The 22,193-nt window shown below is 44.6% G+C and overlaps 1 protein-coding gene and 1 long non-coding RNA gene across 13 annotated transcripts in view; one reads left to right on the top strand and one right to left on the bottom strand.

The window, feature by feature from the left end:
* LOC139060251 (uncharacterized) overlaps positions 1–22,193 on the top strand; it is a 32,191-nt gene that overhangs the window by 1,381 nt on the left and 8,617 nt on the right. For 3 of the 12 annotated variants that reach the window (XR_011514734.1, XM_070539339.1, XM_070539340.1), the window contains exons 2-5: positions 343–438; positions 1,829–1,879; positions 4,134–4,167; positions 7,585–7,655. The exons of 1 other annotated variant lie outside the window; for it this stretch is intronic. Coding sequence is in view for 4 of the 11 variants with exons in the window: in XM_070539339.1 (XP_070395440.1) it covers positions 343–438; positions 1,829–1,879; positions 4,134–4,167; positions 7,585–7,655 (252 nt within the window). In the remaining 7 variants the exon portion in view is untranslated. Of the gene's footprint in view, positions 1–342; positions 439–1,828; positions 1,880–4,133; positions 4,168–7,584; positions 7,656–22,193 lie in introns of those variants that run through there. 8 more of the 12 variants (XR_011514736.1, XR_011514737.1, XR_011514735.1 and 5 more) reach the window with 6 other exon arrangements.
* LOC135921999 (uncharacterized) lies at positions 7,929–15,102 on the bottom strand. The gene is made up of 2 exons (XR_011514742.1): positions 13,518–15,102; positions 7,929–12,168 (listed from the first exon to the last, which is right to left on the bottom strand). It is a non-coding gene; the product is annotated as an uncharacterized lncRNA (long non-coding RNA).

Raw genomic sequence — 22,193 nt, 5'->3', positions numbered from 1 at the left:
CTCAGATCACTACAACCGCATGCGAAATAGCTCTGAATGCCTGCCAGTACACTTGTTCGGCGTCTCTGTGGTCAGCCAGTGACACACGCATTGCACGAAATAGTGAGACTTTGTTTAATCCGCAATGCTTATGTGGCGAACAGGAGAGCAAAAGGTGAAAACAATGTTTTCATACAAGGCAAGTCATCCATGTAGTGGAATTGCATTTATCGTTGGTGTAGTGTTGATGCACTTTCTGAAGTCCAACCTTTAATGCAACTTAGTTTTCGTTGGTGCAAGTGCTTCTACTGGAAACATCCAAAATATGATTTAACAAATCAGGTTGCTGTCTTGTACTTTTAGAAATTTTCCTCAGGTCTCAAGTCTTTTCTGAATCTGGAAGAGCTGGCTGATTGCACATTTCATCTCGAGATAGCTCGCACACTTCCAGCAGCACAGGTAAGCACACTTTGTTGAGTGCAGATGAGCACTGCAAATTCAATCATTTTGGTGAGGCACCGATCTAATGCCGCTCACTCTTGCCACAACACTTTTTCAACTTGTACTGTACTTGTTTCTTCCACCTTCCATTTGCAGCACCAGGGCTAAGGCACAACAGCAATAACATTTCTAGCAGAAAATTCTTGCTCCTTGGCATCTGAGCTCCCCATTCATTTGCTACTTTCTTCAAATTTTTCTTTTCATGTGATGCTCTTGCCTTCACACACTGTCAGGCTTCTCCTTCATGCGTTTCTTTAATACTCTTTCTGTCTGCTTCTTGCTCGACATACCATGCATGCCTTCAGTCATGTCCAATTGATCGATGCAGTCTTGTCCTTTTGTCTCTCTCCTCCAGAACCTGCAACTTTCGACAACCACTCCCCTGCATTATGTTGCTTCTTTTTGTGATAGTGCCTGGCTATCTGTTGCTGATGCCACACATTCACTTTGCAATGGTTTATTAGACCACATACATAAATTAGTAGCTGTACAAAACCTTGACTCTCCAGCACTTCCACAAAATTCATGCAGAAGTGGAAACACAGGTTACACTTCATTCTTCACCACAGCTTACTATGTCTGCATCAAAGCTTGATATTACCTACACGTGTGCACTGTCTTTGTGTCTTCCTTTGTAGCTGTAGGTCGCTGCATGAGCAGAAAAAGATTTTGTTGCTTAAATGTTCATGTGCTTAAGTAGGCAATGTAGTGTACTTGATTTTCACAATGCTTAACTCAATTGGTGGTATGCCTGCACTATAACATGCACAAACTGAACAGCATATCCAAACCAGAAAATTGCTAGCCTATCACAGTTAGGTTGAGTCATTTGAATGAAAGTAGGGACAGTTTTTGTATGGGATGGCTGATGGCATTCAGGCTCATCATGTCAACATCAAAGTGGGAGCAAAAACGCAGTACATGTATAAAATATGAGCAGTTTTATTGGATTGTGGTGCTTTACATGCACCTCACTTCAAGCACAACGATGTCTTTGCGTGTCACCTGTGTCCAAATGAAGCCACTGCAGCTGGTGAGCAATGTGCTTGTAGATGGCACTGGCTACATTCCTTTGGAAAGGCATCCTTATGTTGCACAATGTAGTGAAGATGAAGGCTTTTAAATTAATGTGTACTTTATTTTTTATTTACCTCTCACCCACTGTTGCCAACACAAATGATGTCTCCTGGTAAGCCGAATGCCTGTGAACATTGCAAGGCACAGTGTCAGGCAACCGTTTATAATCTTCAGCATAATACTGTAGAAGGCGGCCTTCTGGTTTGTATACATGAAAGCAAGCTAGATAGACTAAAGACTAGCTGACTTGACAGCTCTGTACTGCTTACAGAAAGCAAGTCACACTAGTCACGGGACCTGTAGCAGCGGCATGCAAATAGAGGTTTGTATTGCCTGTAGTACATATACATAGCCTTTCTTTGAAAAATATGTTTGGTCACTTTTCATTAACTTTACCTAGTCAGGACATGCATTATCACTTAAGCTGCTTGGTCTTCAAATAAAACGAGCATTTTCTGCATAGTAACTTTTACTTACATGAAATATGTGGTGGTGTTGACCTGTAGAAGTGTACAGAATACATAAAATCTTGAAGCACTTAAGCAGAATTTATAAACAATGCTAAATTTAGGTAGACTGACAAACTGGACTGTACAACACAGATAATATAGGGCACTTGCAAGACAGTTTCTTTATGGCCTAGTTCCTAGAAGGTATTTAGAACGAAAACAGTGTCAACTGATTGGAAAAGGAAAGGGGACAGACACAGTGCTCACTTATGACTCAAGGTTTTTTTTGTGTGTGTGTGTGTGTGCAGTTATACGAGGTGGGTTCAAAAAGAAACCGAACTTTTGAAATAGCATGCCAATCAGCAGAGCGAGCGCGCTGCAGCTACTGAGCGCATGTAATGGCAGGTTTAGACAACAAACTGCCATTTGCCGCGTTTCGCTCTGACCGTAGTTGGCGAGCTACAGCCACTGAAGTGAGCACATGAACAAGCTGCTCTTCGGATTGGTGCCAAAGTGACAATGAAGGAATTGGAAGAACAGCGTGTGTGTGTGAAGTTCTGCTACAAACTTGGGAAAACTTTCACAGAGACTTTTCAGTTGCTTAGCCAAGCATACGGGGAGGACTGTGCGAGTCGCACGCAGTGCTGTGGTTGGTTCAAGTGTTTTGAAGAGGGAAGAATGTTGGTCGGTGACGATCCCAAGCCTGGACAACCTTCCACATCCACAGATGATCACCATATTGAGGGAGTTCGAACTGTGATTCGCGGAAATCGTTGTTTGACCGTTCGAGAAGTCGCTGATGAAGTGGGTATCAGCGTAGGATCATGTCATGAAATTTTGAGTGACAAACTAGGGATGCGTCGTGTCAGTGCAAAATTTGTGCCATGTTTGTTGTCTGGTGCACAGAAGCAGACCCGTGTTGAAATCAGCCAGGAAATGCTTGCCACTGCCACTGACGATGAAAACTTCCTTAAGAACATCATAGCAGCCGATGAGACGTGGGTTTATGCCTACAATGTTGAAACGAAAGTGCAGTCGTCGCAGTAGGTGGCCAAAGGTTCTCCTCGTCCAAAAAAAGCACGCATGAGTCGGTCAAAAATGAAGGTGATGTTGGTTGTGTGTTTTGACTGCAAAGGCATTGCCCATCAGGAATTTGTGCCACATAGTTAGATGGTAAACAAAGAAGTTTGCCAGGGAACCCTAGCATGTTTGAGAGATTCTGTGTGCAGTAAGAGGCCTGAATTGTGGGAAAATCAGGCTTGAATGTTGCATCATGACAATGCCCTGGCTCACATGTCGCTCCTTGTCCGCAGCTACTTAGCGAAACACCGCACTTCTTTTGTGCCCCACCTACCATATTCTCCGGACCTAGACCCTTTCCAAATCGTAGAGGAGATCCAGGACAATGCGAGAAGAGACCTGCATGCCATTCCAGAAATTTCATTCCAGGAGGCTTTCCAAAAATGGAAGAAAAGATGGGAAGAGTGCATTGCCAGTAGAGGGGACTATTTTGAAGGGGACAGCACTTAAGATGTTGTACCATAAGCAGCAAAGCTGTTATAGCAAAAGTTCGGTTTCTTTTTCAACACACCTCATATGCATGGAAAGGGTGGGGTTCAAGGCAGGTGCAACAAGAACACCCAATGTGAGGTCGAATGTAGAGTTTAATGTCCAAACCACAGCAGTAAGCTGGTAACCTTTAAATGGTAAGCAGAACAGTAATGCTACGGGAACTGTCAGGCCCTTCATAATTGTAACAACCGTCGGAATGTTGAAGTGTCTTTTCAATGTCCCATTAATTTCCACTATTCTCATTCTAAATGGGCAAATGCACCTACATTCATTTACCATAAGACATATCAAGAGATCAACCCCACTAATGCTAGTTCTTTCTAGGTAGCTGAAGCAAAATAGCATTTCGTTCAGTCAGTATTGATGCAAGTTTTCAAACACTCCTATCATGAAATAGCTCAGTTGCTCAGATCTTGAGCAAGGCAGTTATTAGCTGGTATAATGTCAGAATTTGTTTATCATTTACTGGTAGACCTGCTGATGATAATGTAAGCAGAATGCTGCTGAGACCAATGAGAAAGTGTAAAAAAGAAAATAATTATTACATTGTTCCAGCCATCATTCTCTAACGTGTCCACCCTGCCCCATCGTAAGCAATCACTTCACATCCCAGCATGCATATCTTGCGCATTTCTTTATTTCACTCTTTCTCTATTGTGTAGGACTGGCCATATTAGCTTAAAGCACTAGAAATCAATAAAATGACATCAGCATTGCCGCTGAGGAAAGACTGAAGTTAAAGAAAACAGAACAAAATCATACAAGGAAAGTAAGGTACAACACAGGTACAACACAAATTGATAAGGAAAAAAAAATGTTCACAGAAAATCTGTACATGTGTAACAGAACCTTGTGGGTGCATAAAGAAAAAAAGACTAAATGTTAACCTCATCACCCAAAGGGTCCCTGAAAGTATTTTATTGGTGTGACCTACACGTACACAGTATCTGTCCTCGAATGGTTACTCAAAAAAAGCTTCATGTCACCATGCTATATAAAGAGCTGCAAGTGGTTAAAAATTACCCTCCTCTAAAGCCTTTCCTCTCCAATGTCACTTTTATTCTATGTGGCCTTGGCTATGTCCTGCCTCATTGGACACGACATCGTACAGTGACAGTAGTGTTGGCTACTTGCAGTTTACTTGAATCTAGTGTGTTCCCATATGACTTATACCCCTGTCAAGCGGGCAAGTTAAGTGCACTTACGGCGAGTGCACTCGGTTTTTAAGTACACTTTCCCAAATCTTAACGTCACAGCTAAGTGTACTCTCAGGTGAGTGCACTCAAGTCGGAGTACGTTCACGGAACGCACTTTGCTGGCCGAGTGCGTAGCCTCGCCGCCAACGGTTTGAAGAGTGCCTAGCCTCGCCACCAACGCTTTCAACGATGCAAAATGTAATGCATAGAAAAAGGACACACAACTTCATTTCAGTTATTGAGCAGCTGTTAACGATATAATTTGTGTTTAGCGAGAAGCGAAACAGCGCAATAAAGGAACGAATTTATCATGTACGCAACCAGCAGCGCCAGAATGATGCGGCACTGTGGCGCCGCCATGCTCATTCAGTTCGTGTTTATCTTGGTTACAGTGGCTGGAATATTCCAGCCACTGTATTTTGGTGTGAAAGCGTGCTGACCACGCCGGCCGTGCTTTCAGTCGTGTGCGTGGCATTTTGCAATGGAGCTAAATATCGAACTCGCCGTCTTTGCTCATATATACTCGCTCATATTCTGTTCTAGCAGGATCATGAGCAGGATCAACTGCCGCACGCCGCCATGTTGTTTTGGATTGGCTAGGCATTCGTCTTGGCCAGCATTGACTTGCAACACACTTATAATAAAAGCTTCTTCGTTTTTTGTTGAGACAAATAGATGAAGCTTGTTTTTATATATAATCCTACTTAAAACAATCGCTTTTTAGCAGCTTTCACTTGTTAATTTACATCTTTAAAAACGCGCTCTTAGACTGTCGCCATTTTTTTTACTGCGAGTGCACTCTGTTTTCCCGTTAAGAAGCGCGTTGCCTAAAGTGTGACTCAAGGTACCGAAGTGCACTCCCCGTAAGTGCACTTAACTTGCCCGCTTGACAGGGGTATTAGAGATGCAGCTTTTTTGTTATTGTGGTGATGATGGCCTCAAAACGAAGTTTACATAGAGCGCTTATGTTTTGTACAGTGTGCAGTCGCGGTAACTTACTCTCTGCACTCACCTGCAGTACAAGAATATAAGTGCAATAGGTACAGTGCAAGTTTCTGCCACCACATGTACCCCTCTGCTGCTTTGCTTTGGTTGCTGTCGTCACTGTGCTATTGTTAAACATTATTGCATTCTTTTTCACTCTTTGCCTGCACATCTACAGCCTGGCACATCTATTGCAAAGCCGTGCTTTTTTGGAGAAACTCTCTAATTCATACCTTCCCTACCACACACGTACAAATGTACTATTGACCCAAAAAGTTAACAAATGAAGGGATCTCACAAAAAGCTGAATATCTCCGCAGCCTCAAAACGAAGCCTGGTATTCCCATTTCCAGCCTCTACTAGTATATGCAAACATTGTGATGTACGGTTTTACTGGCTACTTTTAAAGGCTGCTCGGATATTTAGCATTTTCTGAGATCCCATGGTTCGTAAACTTTTTTAGTCGATAGTGTGTGTGTAGATAACAGTGGCAGACAATCTGCTATCTCAGGCTAGTCTACCATTAGACTGAAGAAACATCTACATGTCTTACATTAGTGTGTTTACTTTTACAGGTACATCAATTACTATGCCTTCATATCCTACTAAAAATAAGCTAAATGAGGAGGCTTGCTTTGTGTATTCTTAATGATGTCATGTGGGAAGCCAATCCACTTCATGAAAAAAGATCACTAGTTCGTTCTACTAGAGGTGGCTCAAAACCTGGGGAGTGGTGCCGCTATGACATCTAGCAATAGTGATTTTTAATACCTAATAATTACACAGTTGATACAGAATACCTAAATTTTATTTCATCATTCATCATTAGTACAGAAGGACGTCCTGGAGTTACAAAAACTGTCAGTGGGACCTATTAGTAGTTTTAACAATATAGTAATTAATACATTATGGCAACATAGCAGTGATACACATCAGAATACACGAAGTTAATGAAGCGAGTAATCAAATACAAGGAAGGTGATTATAAATACAAGCAAATGAAATAGATGCTGCGTATGAATAAATAAAAATGTAGTAATTGGCACATTATGGAAACATAGGGATGACACATATCAAAGAACACAAGGTTAATGTACGAGATAATCAGAAACAAAAATGTGCTTACAATATGCAAAGTACAAGTGAAATATATACTGTGCGACAAAAAACTTAAAATTTCTAAAAATAAGGAAGGAAAAAATAAAGACAATGGGATATAGAGAATAAAAGCGATACATTTGGCAAATACAGAAGCACTGAAAGTGGTAAAATGAGTTTGTATATAATATGTGTTCGTGGTAATGAGTCTGTAGCCAGTAGTGTCGATAGTAAATATGTCTTCATATCTCTCTTGAATGTTAATGTTGTGCGGCAGGCTTTAATATGGGGTGGTTTAATTTAGTGTTTAATCGCCATAAAAGAGCAGTAAACATTGACAATTAGTGTTTATTTGAGGAAGGAAAGAATTGTTAGAGGAATATCTCGTATTGTTAGTGTTGGCAAGAGCAGATATATTAAATGCTGAACCCTTGATGATCACCAGTAGGTATGCTACTGACGGTGCACTTGCACAAAACTCAAAATAATTTCAGAGCCCTGAAAACGAAACTTTTTTTTCCCTACTCGTCAGGTGTTTCACAATCTGCACTGATGGTATTCTTCTCGAGTATGGCTGGAGTACATATTTGTGCTGTGCGAATGTTCAAAATGTCAAATGTAAATCAAATAGCTGTTGACCATTTGACTTGTATTTAATTGGAGAACACGCAATTAGAAGTTATCAAATCTTCCTTTCTGTCAATAATTACACATACTGGAATCTTTAGGGAGAAAGTCAGGTGCTTGTGGTGACCATTCTCAAAGGGAACTGCAGTTCCTGAGCGGACATATACAGCAGGTATTTTTTTGCTTTGCTTAGTAATTTCTAGTCGCGCAGTGAGGATGCCTCGCTTTTAGGCAGCCAACGGATTTTTCTCAATTGAGGCTGTAAAAATTATCATTTGGACAATGTGAACATGTTCCTGATGTCATCTTGGTGCAGCAGATACTATCACCTTTCAGTCACTCTCATTTACAAACTTATCAGTTGACCAGAAACCTGGTTGTGACTGGCATTACACGTGTCAAACAATCTAAAAAACATCTCTTCTAAAGCTTTCCGCGGTTTCTGTCCACCTCTTGAGTTTCAAAACCCGCCATAATGCCTTTGGCATTGTGTGCTGCTAATCCCAAGGGCGCGGAATCAAATTCCGACTGCAGCAGCTGCATTTCCACGGGGAAGAAATGCAAGAACACCTGTTTACCATGCATTGAGTGCACATTGAAGAATTCCAGGTGGTCAAAATTAATTCGGAGTCCCCCACTATGGTATGTCTCATAATTATGTCGTGGTTTTTGCACATAAAACCCCAGACTCACCTCTTGTTCCCTGTAAGTAGCATTGGTTACACAAATTTAAGGCCATACTGCTCCACTCAAGGCCTATATGTAGTAGGGGTTTTCATATCCTGATATTTCTGGATATAATTAAATATGGATATTTGACGAAACTGACCTATTGAATATTGAATAACAAATATGTTCACATTTCAGAGAAGTGTGGAGTATTCTTGAAAAAAAAGAAACTTTACATTGCAAGGGTGGACTTTTAACATTGTTGGTACAACATTTTTTTAATGCTTAGCGCAGAAACCATAGACAAGACAGGCGAGAGAAGAGACACACACAAGTGGTACTTTTAACGATTTATTGGAAGTTGGATCACGGGTTTATACATGCAAGCATTTGCTAGCATTCTTGATAAACCTGGCCAGATTGATGTTATATTCCTGTATTGCAGACAGAAAAGCATTTGAGCTTGTTTGACACTCTAAATTAATTGAGAAGCTCTAAATCGCAAATCTTCTGCCATACTTAATTGGCTGAATCTCTGCATACTTAACTAAGCACAAACAATTCGTCAGCATAAGCGATTGCCCTTCCCATGAAGTGCCAGTTACTTCCAGTGTTCCTCAAAGCAGCATGCTTGGCCTCTTGTCATTTTTAATATGTATTAATGATATAGAAGTAGTCAGTCACCCCTTTTAAATAAAGTTGTTTGCTGATGAAATACATTTCTGTGAGCCCTAACTTCTGTTATTTCAATCTCAAAATTGGCCTTCGTCGGATAATTCGAACCTCACTGGTCAGATTCGCCCAAATACAGCCATGTTATGCGCTGAAGCATATGCAACTTACTGTGGTGAAGCATATTGAGAATGGAAAAGGGCCACTATCACAGGACATCACACGTGTTCCTTGATTATACAAGCATGCAGTTTCCTGTCACAGTAGGAGAACCTAGCCACCTAATAAGCATAGTGGCAGCCATTCAGAGCTGTTTCTTACGTTTCAGTGGTGATTTGAGTCCTTTTTTCACCTCCCATGCATGTCTCGTGTATGAGACTGTTAATGAGGCCTAGTATGTCTTCTTTAAGTAAATGTGCCGTGCACAGAGAAGTGGAAAATAATCATGTATTTTGGGAAAGCTAGCAAAAAGGACGGCAGTAAGTTGAAAAAACTGCGTTAAGCCGAGGAGATGTTTATAAAAGCCAACAAAAGAGTGTGAATATATCAAACTCTGAAGGCCTGCCCCTACACCTATTAGGCGTCTTGGTGCTCATACTGTGACTGGAGACTGCACATGTGCATGTATGTAATTTAGGGAACACGTGCTGATTTGCAACAATGGCACCTTTCCCTGCTTGGTATGGTTCTATGCATAACATGGCTGTATTGCAGTGAAGCTAACATTAAGAAAACTAGTAAACTGGGCGAGTTCGTAGCTGTTGATGGTTGCAGGTGTAGCGCTAAACTGAAACGCGGCCAAAGTTAATTTTGAAGGCAAATACTGCAAAGTGAAGCAATGGCACGTTTCAATGTTTTTTTATGCCTTTTGTTTAATTCGACCAGTCTCAATGGTCCCGTCAGGATCGAATTAACGGGCATGCCTCATAATCAGAACTGGTTTTGGCAAGTAAAACCCCAGAAAGATGATCAAATTAATGGAAGTCGACTGTATATATGGCTGTGTAGAGCCACACTGTCTAAAACCGGTACAGCAAAAAAACACCAAGAAACCTAAATGACCCATTGCAAATGCAGTCAACTTTCATGGCATGCGAAAATAATCTAACTTTTTCACGGACAATGATAGTGATAGTTTGCTGATACATTGGTCAGCGGCCGATAGGATTTGCCCAGTTTCTACTATTAATCTTACACACTTGCGCTTATCCCTGTATATAATAGCGGTGTCATATAGAAGAGGGCGACATGGACATGTATTGCAATGCAAAGCAAGAAAATCGTCACCTGATACACTATATTTCTGTGCTCTCTTAAGTTCTCATTAATGCATCTTCCGGTTTGGCCTATGTAGCATCTACCGCATGACAGTGGAATATGATAGACCACTCCTACACCGCATCCGACGAACTCATCTTTGCAATGCTACCACAAACCGGCTTATTTGTCCTTATTGGGTTAGTGGTTTTACACAAGGTGCTTAGCTTATTTGGAGCTGAAAAAACACCCGCACATTACCTTGGCTTCCTATCATTTTCAGGCTATGTGATATCTGGCGTATATACGGAATCTCAGCGGTTTTCACCTGGTCACGGCTGCTAGCTCTTGCATTTGCAAGGAGGCATCGTCTCGAAAGTTCCTGTTTGAGCAGCCTTTCTGCCACCGACACCAACACGTTGTTAGGGTAACCAGCCTCCTTAAGACTTGCAGCCGATTGCTGGAAAATGGTTTTCATTAGGACGTTTTTGAAACACGTGTTAGTTACGAAGGGTGTAAGATTGGGCTTGTTGATAAATTATGCTTCAAAGTCAGGTTAACAGCGCAAAGCCACCAGAAGGGATAGAAGAGAGAACGGAGCGCTGAACTTCCAACTGTTTCTTTTCTTTTCAGAAAGCATCGCTATTTATACAGTCACACAATAGCCCACCAACCCAACGCCACACAAAATTCAACGTGGTGATAGCCCGAGGTATCTGATCTCCTTGTCAGTGAGAGCGATAAAGGGGTGCTGATGCAACCATCCTTTAAACGTAGAATTTCTCCCACTTTGATTATCTCACGTGTAACATGGTCTCCGTGTTTTGCAACGATAAAACATTTTTTTGAATTTCGGCCTACATCCACGTGCACAGCAGTGGGCAGAAAGCCATCCCTATTAGTTAGTTATGCCCCTCTTCACCAAATTCAAATGGGCTGAATGAAATTGGAGAAGGGGTTTCTTAGCTCATGGACTGTAAGCCCAGCAAGTCCTACTATCAGTAGAGATGAACTGAAAGTCAAGAAACTGAAACGTATTGCACTTCAAAAGTCATTTCAAGAGGTCTCAAACACTCGCGAAAGATCTTAGACATCGGGACATTTTTCTAGACAACTATTACTAGGGAAATCTGGAAACACTAAAAAATTGTTGACAAATCTAAAAGCTCGCTGAAAAACTGTTAGTCCCGTGAGGTGGTCATATTTGTGCCTATCTAATTGCGCTAAATATAGGTTGCTAAAGACGGGAGCCAGACACAACCCTATGCAAATGTCTTTCTTCTGCAGATGCAGCCTATTGTTCCACTGTGCAAAGGTTGGCGACATGTGAAAACACCATAATTCTAAATACCCTTCTACGGAAACAACCTGCTTCCTGTGAAAACCTTACGGCGCCATATTTGTCAATACAATCCTCAACACATTGAATAAGGTCATTGAGCAGGATAGAATAATATAATTCTTTGACCTTAGCTGAAAAGGCCTTGAAGCCCTTTTTGCCGTGAAACCTAACAAAATCAAGGATTCGTCAGAACCTTTTACAAGAAACTGGTCATCAATCTCTTTAACGTTCAGCTTTGAAACCAGGTACGGGGCAGCTTGCTTCTGCCAGGTACCCCTTTCGGAAATTATGACCCGAAAAGGAACATCCTCCTTGTGCACTTACTAAAAATTACATCTTTGAACTTTTCCTTAGTTTATCGAGATTCAACTTTCTGTAAATTTCACTTGGTTTCGCTGCTACTTTCATAAGTGATACATCCTTGCGCTCATTGAAAACTGCAGAAATTGCTTGACTGGCTTTTTCCAAGAAACATTTAAAGGAAAAAACTGCAAAACCACCCTCTTTGTCAGCTGGTATGACACACAATGATTTGCTCTTCAGGTAAGACTACACATTTTACAGGTAACTTAGAAGGTTGGGGCTTACATCACAACAGGGCATCTAAACCTTCCGAATTCATCCTCGCACCATCTTCTTGCGGGGCTCTTCTGGACACTTTACTTATGACGGACAGGGAAGTTCCGGTTTAGTCCAGCTGGTAGCTTGGGCAAATTTTGGACCGAGGCCAAGAACTTTGCACACACTGTTGGGTAGGATGAAACCTTCAGAAACGTAGACATCACTTGTTGCTTTCTGTCAATCCTTGTTCACATGAGCCCGTAGTAGTCTTATTTGAGGTTGTCAAAGGAACTTGGTGACCTGATCAGCTAAGTGCAGGTGCCTCCACAGAAGATTCTTTGCAGCGCACGACTCATACTGATAAAACATCTGCACGCTGAGGTAATCTCTGTGGAGACACGCCTGCTGAAGTTGTTTGGCAGGTACAATCTTCAAAATTCTTTTTCCGTGACCAACATCCGAATGGTGCGAAACCAGTAAACAACGATTTTATATCCTGTGGAAGCTGCTTGTTATGAATACAGAACCTTAGGACACGTGCTGCTGGCAGCCATGGCAATGAGGGCAACAGTATGCCCGGAATCTCGAGGAACATATTGAAAAAAGCCTGTTGTACTAGAAATGAAATCGACAAGGGTGGCAATATGGGCTTGTTGGTCGGTCATCGTGGGATGGTATCTGGGTAATGCAACAAAACACGGACATAATAAAAGAAAGCTAGAACTACCTGTGAGCGCATATATATGCACAAGTGCATGGTTGAGTAAACTCACAGGTGTTTAATTTGTTTTCTTCTGTTGCTACTTTTTCTTGCATTTTGATTGCTACATATATTGTAATTCCCGCAAAAAGCATCAGCTGGTAGTCACCACTGTATTTTGCTATGCAATTTGTATTTTGTTATGCAATCTTATCTCAGCGCGCGCCTGAAGGCGAAATTGTTGCCTAGGCAAATTATCGCCGAAGTGGAACGTTTCAGAAGACGTCCCCAAGTATGTGCACAAATATTTCACTGAAAAACATTTCAGGCGTATCTTTGCTTTGTTGCTACTAAAATTTCGCAGCAACACAGCATTTCTTTACTCCAAGTTATTTATGAATCACTAGATGTCATTATCTACGTCGTTCATGCGTACTTTAGGCAGTGAAAACGGCACACCCACCTGCGAGCTTCTCCGATACCGACGTGCCTGTTATAAGGCGATGATATATACATATATATGTTGTTCTGGACAAATCGGGCGAAGCCAACATGCTAAGCATATAATGAACGATGAGTACCAACAAATGGGATCTTGTTTTGAAATCGAACTAGAACTGAAGGAAACGAAAACGCAGGTTAAGATTACGGTAGAGATTACGGTTACGTAGTACCCATGTAGTGGTTTCAATACCACTTTTCATCAGGCCTATAAGAAGTGGCGGTCAGATGCAGCTGCATACCGATAAAGCATGTAGTTAAATTACAAATATCGCAACGAAATATTGCTTGCAACGAAGGTCGGCGCAAGCTGGCTGAGAGGGTTTGCTTACCTCCAGAGATGGCGCGTATACAAAGACACACACGTATCGATGCAGGACTTTCTAGAGGCTCCACAAATACACACAGCATCTATTTAATGACATTGCGTCATGCATAACGGCACAGGAAAGCTTCGAGACTCAGCTGCGTTAGTTACGCCAACTTCGAAAAGTAAACAGGAAGCTGCCATGGCACTTTTTGCAGGAAGCAGGTGGCGCTTCATGCATCAGAAACCGAAACAGAAACTAGCAAAACCATTTTTTTTTTTGTAAGCGTTACTCTTGTTTTCGGCGCTCGGAACTTATTCCATTGGTTTGTTGCAGGACGTCCGTGTCATTGAAGGATTCAGTCCCAGTTTAAATGGTTTAAATTCTTCAAACAGTTTGTATTTTTTGCACCGCCAGTACACAGAAGCGTTTTATAACGATCTTTATTGATAAATCGATATGTGGCCATTGTTTATTGCGTTATGAAGAGCACTCGCTTCGTCTTTCCAACAAGACGCGTAGGTTCGGCGCTCCGATTTGCATTTAAAGTGAGCTTTTGATAGCCTTACTTTATCCATTTACGCGCTGTATATGCGTTGTGACGCCTTTCACTAGTTTGCGACGGCGCAGAGTATAACAGCGGAGTCCCGCTGTTTACCTTTAACATGTTAAACGAAGCAAAACCTCGGTAGTGCATCGTAAATTTTTTCTAAACCTAATGCAGGCACCACTCGCACCGTTAAAGCATGACTGTTAAGAAGCATTTGCAGCAGCTCATTTGTCACTACGTTGGAGCGAGAATATTGCTCATCTGCCGCTTTACCTTTCTTTACTGCTCCGTATTTTTGTGTATCCGGGTATTTTAATTTTATGCAAACCACCCCTTCCGTGTGAAAAAGAAAAGAATTTAAGGAAAGGAAGATGCAACAGTTGCAAGGAAGGTGCAACAGTTGTGTGAAATAAATAGTGCTTTACTAACATCTGTAGTGACCTGCTGATCGTGCGCCTCGGGCGAATTCATTTTGTGTAAAAATGTGTTCCGGCTACTTAAAAGGTAAGCGTGACGTTGTGGCATCAACTGCTATCTCTCTTGTTGAATGAATTTTCGACAATACATCATTGTCATGGCACCGAGGCAAAACAACTGAAAGGCACCTTGCAACCAAAACGTTGCCTTTCAACATACGACAGGAACACATAAACAAAACATTAGTGTATGCTTCAGTATACCTTATTTTTACAGCTATTTTGAGCTATAAAGCTTAGGTAGTTGTGAAAATGAGAGGCAACTGTGATGGATATAGAAGAGCATAGTGTGCTTGCATGACCAAGAAATTTTTTAAGGATGAAATTTCAGTACTTGAAAACAGTGCATAAAAGTAGAGCACTGCATGGACACTTTTCCCTGGCCTGACCAGAGCCAGTGCCATGCACTGGTCCACCTAGCTCAGCTAGGTTTGTCCAGTTAGCCCTTGAGCCTCAGTGTAGCATGATCCACCTCTCTGTTGTTATGAAGATGCCAACTGCATATGTATTTGCTAGATACATATCTTGCTAAGTAGTTTTCCACTTGCGTTGCTGCCGACAAGTGGCAAAAAAAAATTTAATTTTTGGCAGCAGTGAATAATTTGCCGCCCTGCATTTTAGCTGTGGTCATAGTAATGCAAGCACAAAAAAAATTTAGAAAATTTCTGAGAGAAATGAAATTAACTGGACTGGACATTAACTGGACATGGAAGGAAATAAATTATGGATATACATTCACCAATTATGTTGCACGTTAAGGTGTAGTCCAACCGACTAATGGTTTCCATTTAATTTCTTTATTCATTGTTCAAGCAAGTTGAATGAAGTTCTGTGATTCATTGCATAATTACATCAGCATGAATGAATTCTTGATTGAAGGTTTTCTTCAACAAATACTTGAAGGGGGGATGCTGCAAAATTTCTCATTAGTGAAGGGGATTTGGAAAACAGAAAAAAATGTAATGTGTCACCGCAATGTCGATGAGATCGGTAGATGAATAGGCAACCAGAGTGTAGTGGCTCTGGTTTGAAGAGGGAAGGCAGGCGGCGGCAGATGGTGGTGGCGTTCTGGCCAGGCAGCTGGGCGTAGAACTGGGGGCCCATAGCCCGACTGCTCTCGTTCTGCCCATAGGCGCAGAAACTCGCCGGTTTCGAGCAGCAGTTCATGATCGGGTAGAGTGGCGAAGCCCAGGAACGGGTTGGCAGGAGGTCCCGGTTGGGTGAAGTCCTGGTGGCTCGGGTCCGAAACCTGCCGGCCGGTCTTGAACTCCCGGTCCGGTGGCCGACGTTCTCTTGGCGTCGCTTCCTGGAACTCTCCCTTCTTCTGCCAGCGCACCTCACTTTTCTGCCGCTCTGGTCGATTTGTCCTTTCCTGATTGGCCCCTGGAAGCTCCGTGTTTTCTTCTGATTAGATGCCTTTTCCTTTTATTTTATTCTTCTAGTGCTTCGTGCTCACGTGCCGGACAGTCTTCAACGTTGTCTTCCATCCAGTACGGAATTCGCCTCTGCGTGCACATTCTTTCTCGTCTGCTTCTTGTCTCTCTCCGTCTACCGTACCATGTCACGCACTACACACCACACTATGTAGTACAGACATTCATATTATTACGATCTCATCGAGAGATGCTCAAGAGACGAGCCGCCGCGAGGAAGAATTGAAGTGTGTCTGGGCTCATGGCGTGAGCGAGTGTCGGCCTGGCTGTCTGGCTCCAGTGTAGATAGCATGTAAATAGCCTCTTTCATTTGTGTATTTTGTCTGTGTCTGTGCAACATTCTGGTGGAGGTTAGCGATCCCTGTCCTCTTCACGGCACTCCGAAGTGGTCGGCATATCGAGCTTGTCACCATACCTCCCGGTGACGAGACCGCATCTGCAACGGCTTCAGCTTGTCCGACTGCTCTTATCGTCATGGTTGCCCAACATCGTGACCCTGGTCTCTTCTGTGGCCTGGACGGACAGGACGTTGATGAATGGCTCAAGCTCTATGAATGCGCCAGTGCTAATAACAGGTGGAATCCTACAGTTATGCTTGCTAATGTAATCTTTTATCTCGGTGGCACCCCATGCGTGTGACTCCAAACACATGACGAGATAATGAGCTGGGACAGTTTCAAAGTAAAGCTAAGAGAACTGTTCAGTGACCCCTTCGGGCGCAAGGTTGCCGCGAGAAAGGCTCTTGCGCCTCATGTCCAGACATCTACAGAGCCATACGTTTGATACATCCTAGACGTCTTGTCTCTTTGCCACAAAGCCCACGATACTATGTCTGAAGCAGATAAGGTGGCCAAAAGGCATCACCGACGATGCTTTCAATTTTTTGTTTTCGGCAACGTCTTTCCTATCGGCGCCATGATAAATGAATGCCGTCGCCTTGAATAAGCTAAGAGCCACCGTATCACACACCACATCACGCAGCTACCCAACACCGCTGCTACATCGACATGTGAGGGTCGACCACATCAGACGACCACCTCTGATGACCTAACCCGTATTGTTCACCGCCAGCTCGAGGCCACCTGTTGGCCAGCCTTCTCCGCGACACCTCCCGACCCGCCAGCAACCACAATTGCCAGGATTTAGGCCGTCGTCAGACAGGAATTTGAGAACATGGGTCTGAACTCTGTGTGTTTAACGACTCAACCCAGCGTTCCCCCATTCTCTAGCGGCCCTCCTTGTCCCAACTCCTTTTCTGCCACATATCGCAACCTGTCCAAATGGCGTACCCCTGATGACAAGCTGATCTGCTTCCACTGCTGTCGCATCGACCACGTCGCTCGTCACTGCCGCAACCAATGGCCACCACCTCCTCGGACATACACCTGCGCTTATTCCTGCACCTTTGGACCTACTGTTCCCTATGCCACCCGCCTAGAACCCACTGCCGCTGATGCTCCACCTCCGAACCTTCGCTACAGCCACTCGCCCTCACCTCAACGCCATCAGTCTCGTTTGCCCCAGGCCCGTCGCTTCTCCTCGCCGCCTATCGCCTCCTGGATGCCACATATCGCAACCTGTCCAAATGGCGTACCCCTGATGACAAGCTGATCTGCTTCCACTGCTGTCACATCGACCACGTTACTCGTCACTGCCGCAACCAATGGCCACCACCTCCTCGGACATACACCTGCGCTTATTCCTGCACCTTTGGACCTACTGTTCCCTATGCCACCCGCCTAGAACCCACTGCCGCTGATGCTCCACCTCCGAACCTCCGCTACAGCCACTCGCCCTCACCTCAACGCCATCAGTCTCGTTCGCCCCAGGCCCGTCGCTTCTCCTCGCCGCCTATCGCCTCCTGGATGCCACATATCGCAACCTGTCCAAATGGCGTACCCCTGATGACAAGCTGATCTGCTTCCACTGCTGTCACATCGACCACGTGACTCGTCACTGCCGCAACCAATGGCCACCACCTCCTCGGACATACACCTGCGCTTATTCCTGCACCTTTGGACCTACTGTTCCCATGCCACCCGCCTAGAACCCACTGCCGCTGATGCTCCACCTCCGAACCTCCGCTACAGCCACTCGCCCTCACCTCAACGCCATCAGTCTCGTTCGCCCCAGGCCCGTCGCTTCTCCTCGCCGCCTATCGCCTCCTGGATGCCACATATCCCAACCTGTCCAAATGGCGTACCCCTGATGACAAGCTGATCTGCTTCCACTGCTGTCACATCAACCACGTGACTCGTCACTGCCGCAACCAATGGCCACCACCTCCTCGGACATACACCTGCGCTTATTCCTGCACCTTTGGACCTACTGTTCCCTATGCCACCCGCCTAGAACCCACTGCCGCTGATGCTCCACCTCCGAACCTCCGCTACAGCCACTCGCCCTCACCTCAACGCCATCAGTCTCGTTCGCCCCAGGCCCGTCGCTTCTCCTCGCCGCCTATCGCCTCCTGGATGCAGCCAAAAAACTAGGCACTACAGCTTCTGGAGGTGAAGCTGTGTTGTCGACCCTGCCCTCAAATTCTCTACTCATGTTACCTACGAACCAAAACTTTCTTGGCATTGACAGGTATCCTGTGTTACGTTCGACCAGCGGGGGCTGGCGATCTTTGAGTAAGGGACCGACGGAAAGGCGCCACCAGTTCTGCTGTGACGACTCGCTTTGAAAGGACGACCAGACATCAGTCCCCAGCCCATCGGCGCCACCATGGCTGTGGCGGCAACTGGTTTTGTAAGGAGGACAATGCGCTGTGTCCCCAACGGAAGGGTGCCGAGATGGCTAGACACAGTAGCCAGAGCAAGTATTGTTAGTGTGTACACCGTCAAGGTCTGCTTGGAGCAGGGGAGCTCCTGGAAGATATTTTGCGGTGCCGTCTCATGCAGCTTAGAACCCGTCTCACGTGTCAGTCAACGAACAGATGCGGCGGCCACTGACTGCAGGGTCAAAGGTGCCTGCTCGGGTCAAGCACAGTGTCTGCGAAAACCCTCTCACCTCGGTGTGGTCAGTGCAACCTGTGCAGAAGTGAGTGCGTAGAAGAAGAAGAACAACTTTATTGTAGAATAAAACGCTCAATGGGTGGAGCCCCTAGACAAGGGCCCCACTGGCTTCCGCGCGCCGTCTTGCTTGTCGGATGATGGCCCTTTGGACCTCTTCCTTTGAGCTGGACAGCGCCGCCTCCCATTGTGTATGCTCCGCAATTTCTGCGTTTGTCTTTTGTGGATATGCCGTGCATGCCCACGAGATGTGGTCTAAGGTTGGCGTGGCTCCGCACCATGGGCATGTGTCCGTATATCTTTCCGGATGAATTTTATGGAGAATGTGCAGGTTGTTATATGTATAGGTTTGCAGCTTTCTCCATATAACCTGTTCTTCCTTAGTGAGATTCTTATCTGGGGGTGGTAGCTTCATTCTATTTCCTCTGTGATAGTTTAAAATTGCAGAGTAGTTCTGGTCAATCGGGATCGGGTCGTCAGAGGCTTCCTGTGAGCACCCGTGGGGTGTAGCATGTGCACGGGCTACTCTGTCAGCCTCTTCGTTTCCCCTGATTCCCTCATGACCGGGTATCCATAAAAGGTGAAATCTGGCTCGGGGTTTTATATCTTGCATAATCCTATAGGCTGCGGTGCATACTCGTCCCCTGAGGTAGTTTCTGCATGCCGCTTGAGAGTCTGATAGGATGGTTATTTGTTGTTGGTTTGGTTTTGTCGCTTTGATAGCAAGGGCTATTGCGATTTCTTCTGCTTCCACGATAGTGGTGTTGTGAGTGGAGGCGCTGATGATTTCTCTGCCCATGTAGTCAGTGACAGCAGCTACCGTTCTTTTCTGCCTGCCTGGGTATCTTGCCGCGTCCACGAAGCAGGAGTTTGGTTTGTCGCCGTGCGTTTTTTCAATGTATGCAGCTCTGGCTTCTCTTCTGCCTGCATGTAGAGTTGGGTCCATATTTATGGGTATTGGCACCACTTTGATGCAGTTTCTGATTATTGTGGGGATGGGCTTAGTTTGGTTGTGTTTTTCAAGGAGCTCGTGATACTCGAGTCTGCCAAGGAGTTTCCTACCCGTGGTCGTTTGTGCGAGTCTGTTTCTTTGAGTTATCAGCTGAGCGTCTGCCAGTTCCTCGAATGTATTATGAATTCCTAGAGACATGAGTTTTTCGGTTGGGGCGCACTGCGAAATTTGTAGGGCGATCTTGTAGGCTTTCCTTAAGCACGAATTGATCGCATCCCTCTCTGTTTTCGTTAGCTGGTAATACGGCAAGCTGTAAATGAAGCGGCTAACCACCAGACTTCTTATTAGGCAAAGGGTGTTCTTATCCTTCATCCCCGTCCTTTTCGTGGCTACCCGCTTTATCATTCTCGCGACTTGTTGTGTTGCCGTCTTGATGAGGTTAAACCGTCCCCCTCAAAGGCGGGTTGGTTACGATGACTTTGGACGCTCCGAATTGGTCGGCGGTGAACTGCTGTGTTCCGTCACCTAGGGATTTCAGGAGGACAGTGTATTTAAGGAACTGTTGGCAGCTCTTCAGGGTGCATTTCTTTTTTCAGTCATGTTAGACTGATGAACTGTAACATTCTCATGCAGATACTGTAAATAAATCCCAGATTCCTCGTTCTTGATGAGAACAAGTCTCTCCCTTCAACAACGTCCTCAGTGTGGATAAGTTTGATGACCGCATGGGCCAGCTACCATCTATTTCATGCCCGACTCCAACCATTACACCTGTCACTGCACTCATCGATGCAGGAGCACATCTTTCTATTATAAGTGCTGCCTTCCGATGACGACTGAAAAAGCACTTCACCCCAGCGTCAGCACGCGTTGGTCGCGTTGCGGATGGCGGTACTGTGCCTATCATCAGCATATGTACGGCATGTGTCAGCATCGCCGGCCGCCACACTCCTGTTTTCTTCACTGTAATTGCTCATTGCCCCATGACCTAATTCTCGGACTCGATTTTCTCTCTGCGCATCCTGCTCTTATTGACTGCTCTGCCAGTACCCTTTGCCTTGAGGTGCCGATTCTCGTAGAACCTTCTAACGCACCCCAGTGCCGCTTACACCCCACCTGCTTTATTCGCCTGCCACCGAAGTCAACAGCCTATACTGAATTGTTGTGTTGCCCACCTGTTCCTGATGGCGAGTACCTCGTCACTCCCCTGCCCAACATTCCACTACAGTATGACATCACCGTGCCTCACAGCATTCTGACTGTTACTGCTAACCATACTCGCATGCCTATCTTTAACTTTGGATTGGGAAAGCAAATCCTACTGCAAGGTATTTGCCTTGTCAACGTTGATTGTCTCGGCGACCATCACGTAGCAGCTTTATCAACCGATGGTTCTTCTGAGCTTAGCAGGCCCCTCGCACCAGCCTCGGGCACCGATGCCAACGTAAAGAAAATCGTTGCGGTGGACCTGTTCTCTGCGCAGGCTGACAGCCTTTGCAAAGTATTATCGTCCTACCGAGATATTTTTTACTTCAAACGATCGCCCTTTAGGCCAGACGCTCGCGGTCCAGCATTGGATTTCTACTGACGATGCTACGCCTATTCACCGATGACCATATCAAGTTTCTGCATCGGAACGCCGAGTAATTCTAACTGAAGTGAACAAAATGCTAGATAAAAACATCATTAAGCTTTCTTCGAGTCCCTGGGCGTCACCTGTGGTTTTGGTTAAGAAGGACGGCACGTGGCGCTTCTGTGCGGACTACCGTCAGCTGAACAAAATTACTATGAAGGACGTCTACCTGCTCCCAAATATGCTCAATCAGCTTAGTAAGTTTTAAAAAGTAGGGTACGCTGTTCACTCCATAGAGAAATGTTTTGCGTTCCTGGTTCATTGGCCTTGAGACGAAATTGACCTCACTGTACAGAACTATAACATGGTTGAACTTCAAAAGTTCCTCCCATGAGAATGCAAAGCTCTCCAGTAGGATGGGTGCAGTTGTCTAATGTGGCTATCACTAATATTACCCACAGTCAAGATTCTATGGCACATATGTTTCTTTGACTAACAAGGCCAACTTAAAGCAAGATGTGTGTTTTAACACCATAGATCAGCAGCACATAAGCTCCACCTTAAATGTGCTTGTTCACCTAAATCTGCCTGCATTTGGAAAGGTAGTGCAAACGTTAAAATTAAATTAAATTGTGGGGTTTTACGTGCCAAAACCACTTTTGCCAAAACCACTCAACATATCAGACGGATATGTTGAGCTAA

Source organism: Dermacentor albipictus, chromosome 5 (assembly GCF_038994185.2).
Source record: "Dermacentor albipictus isolate Rhodes 1998 colony chromosome 5, USDA_Dalb.pri_finalv2, whole genome shotgun sequence".
Taxonomy (NCBI): Eukaryota; Metazoa; Arthropoda; class Arachnida; order Ixodida; family Ixodidae; genus Dermacentor; species Dermacentor albipictus.
This window is presented reverse-complemented; position numbering and strand designations above follow the sequence as displayed.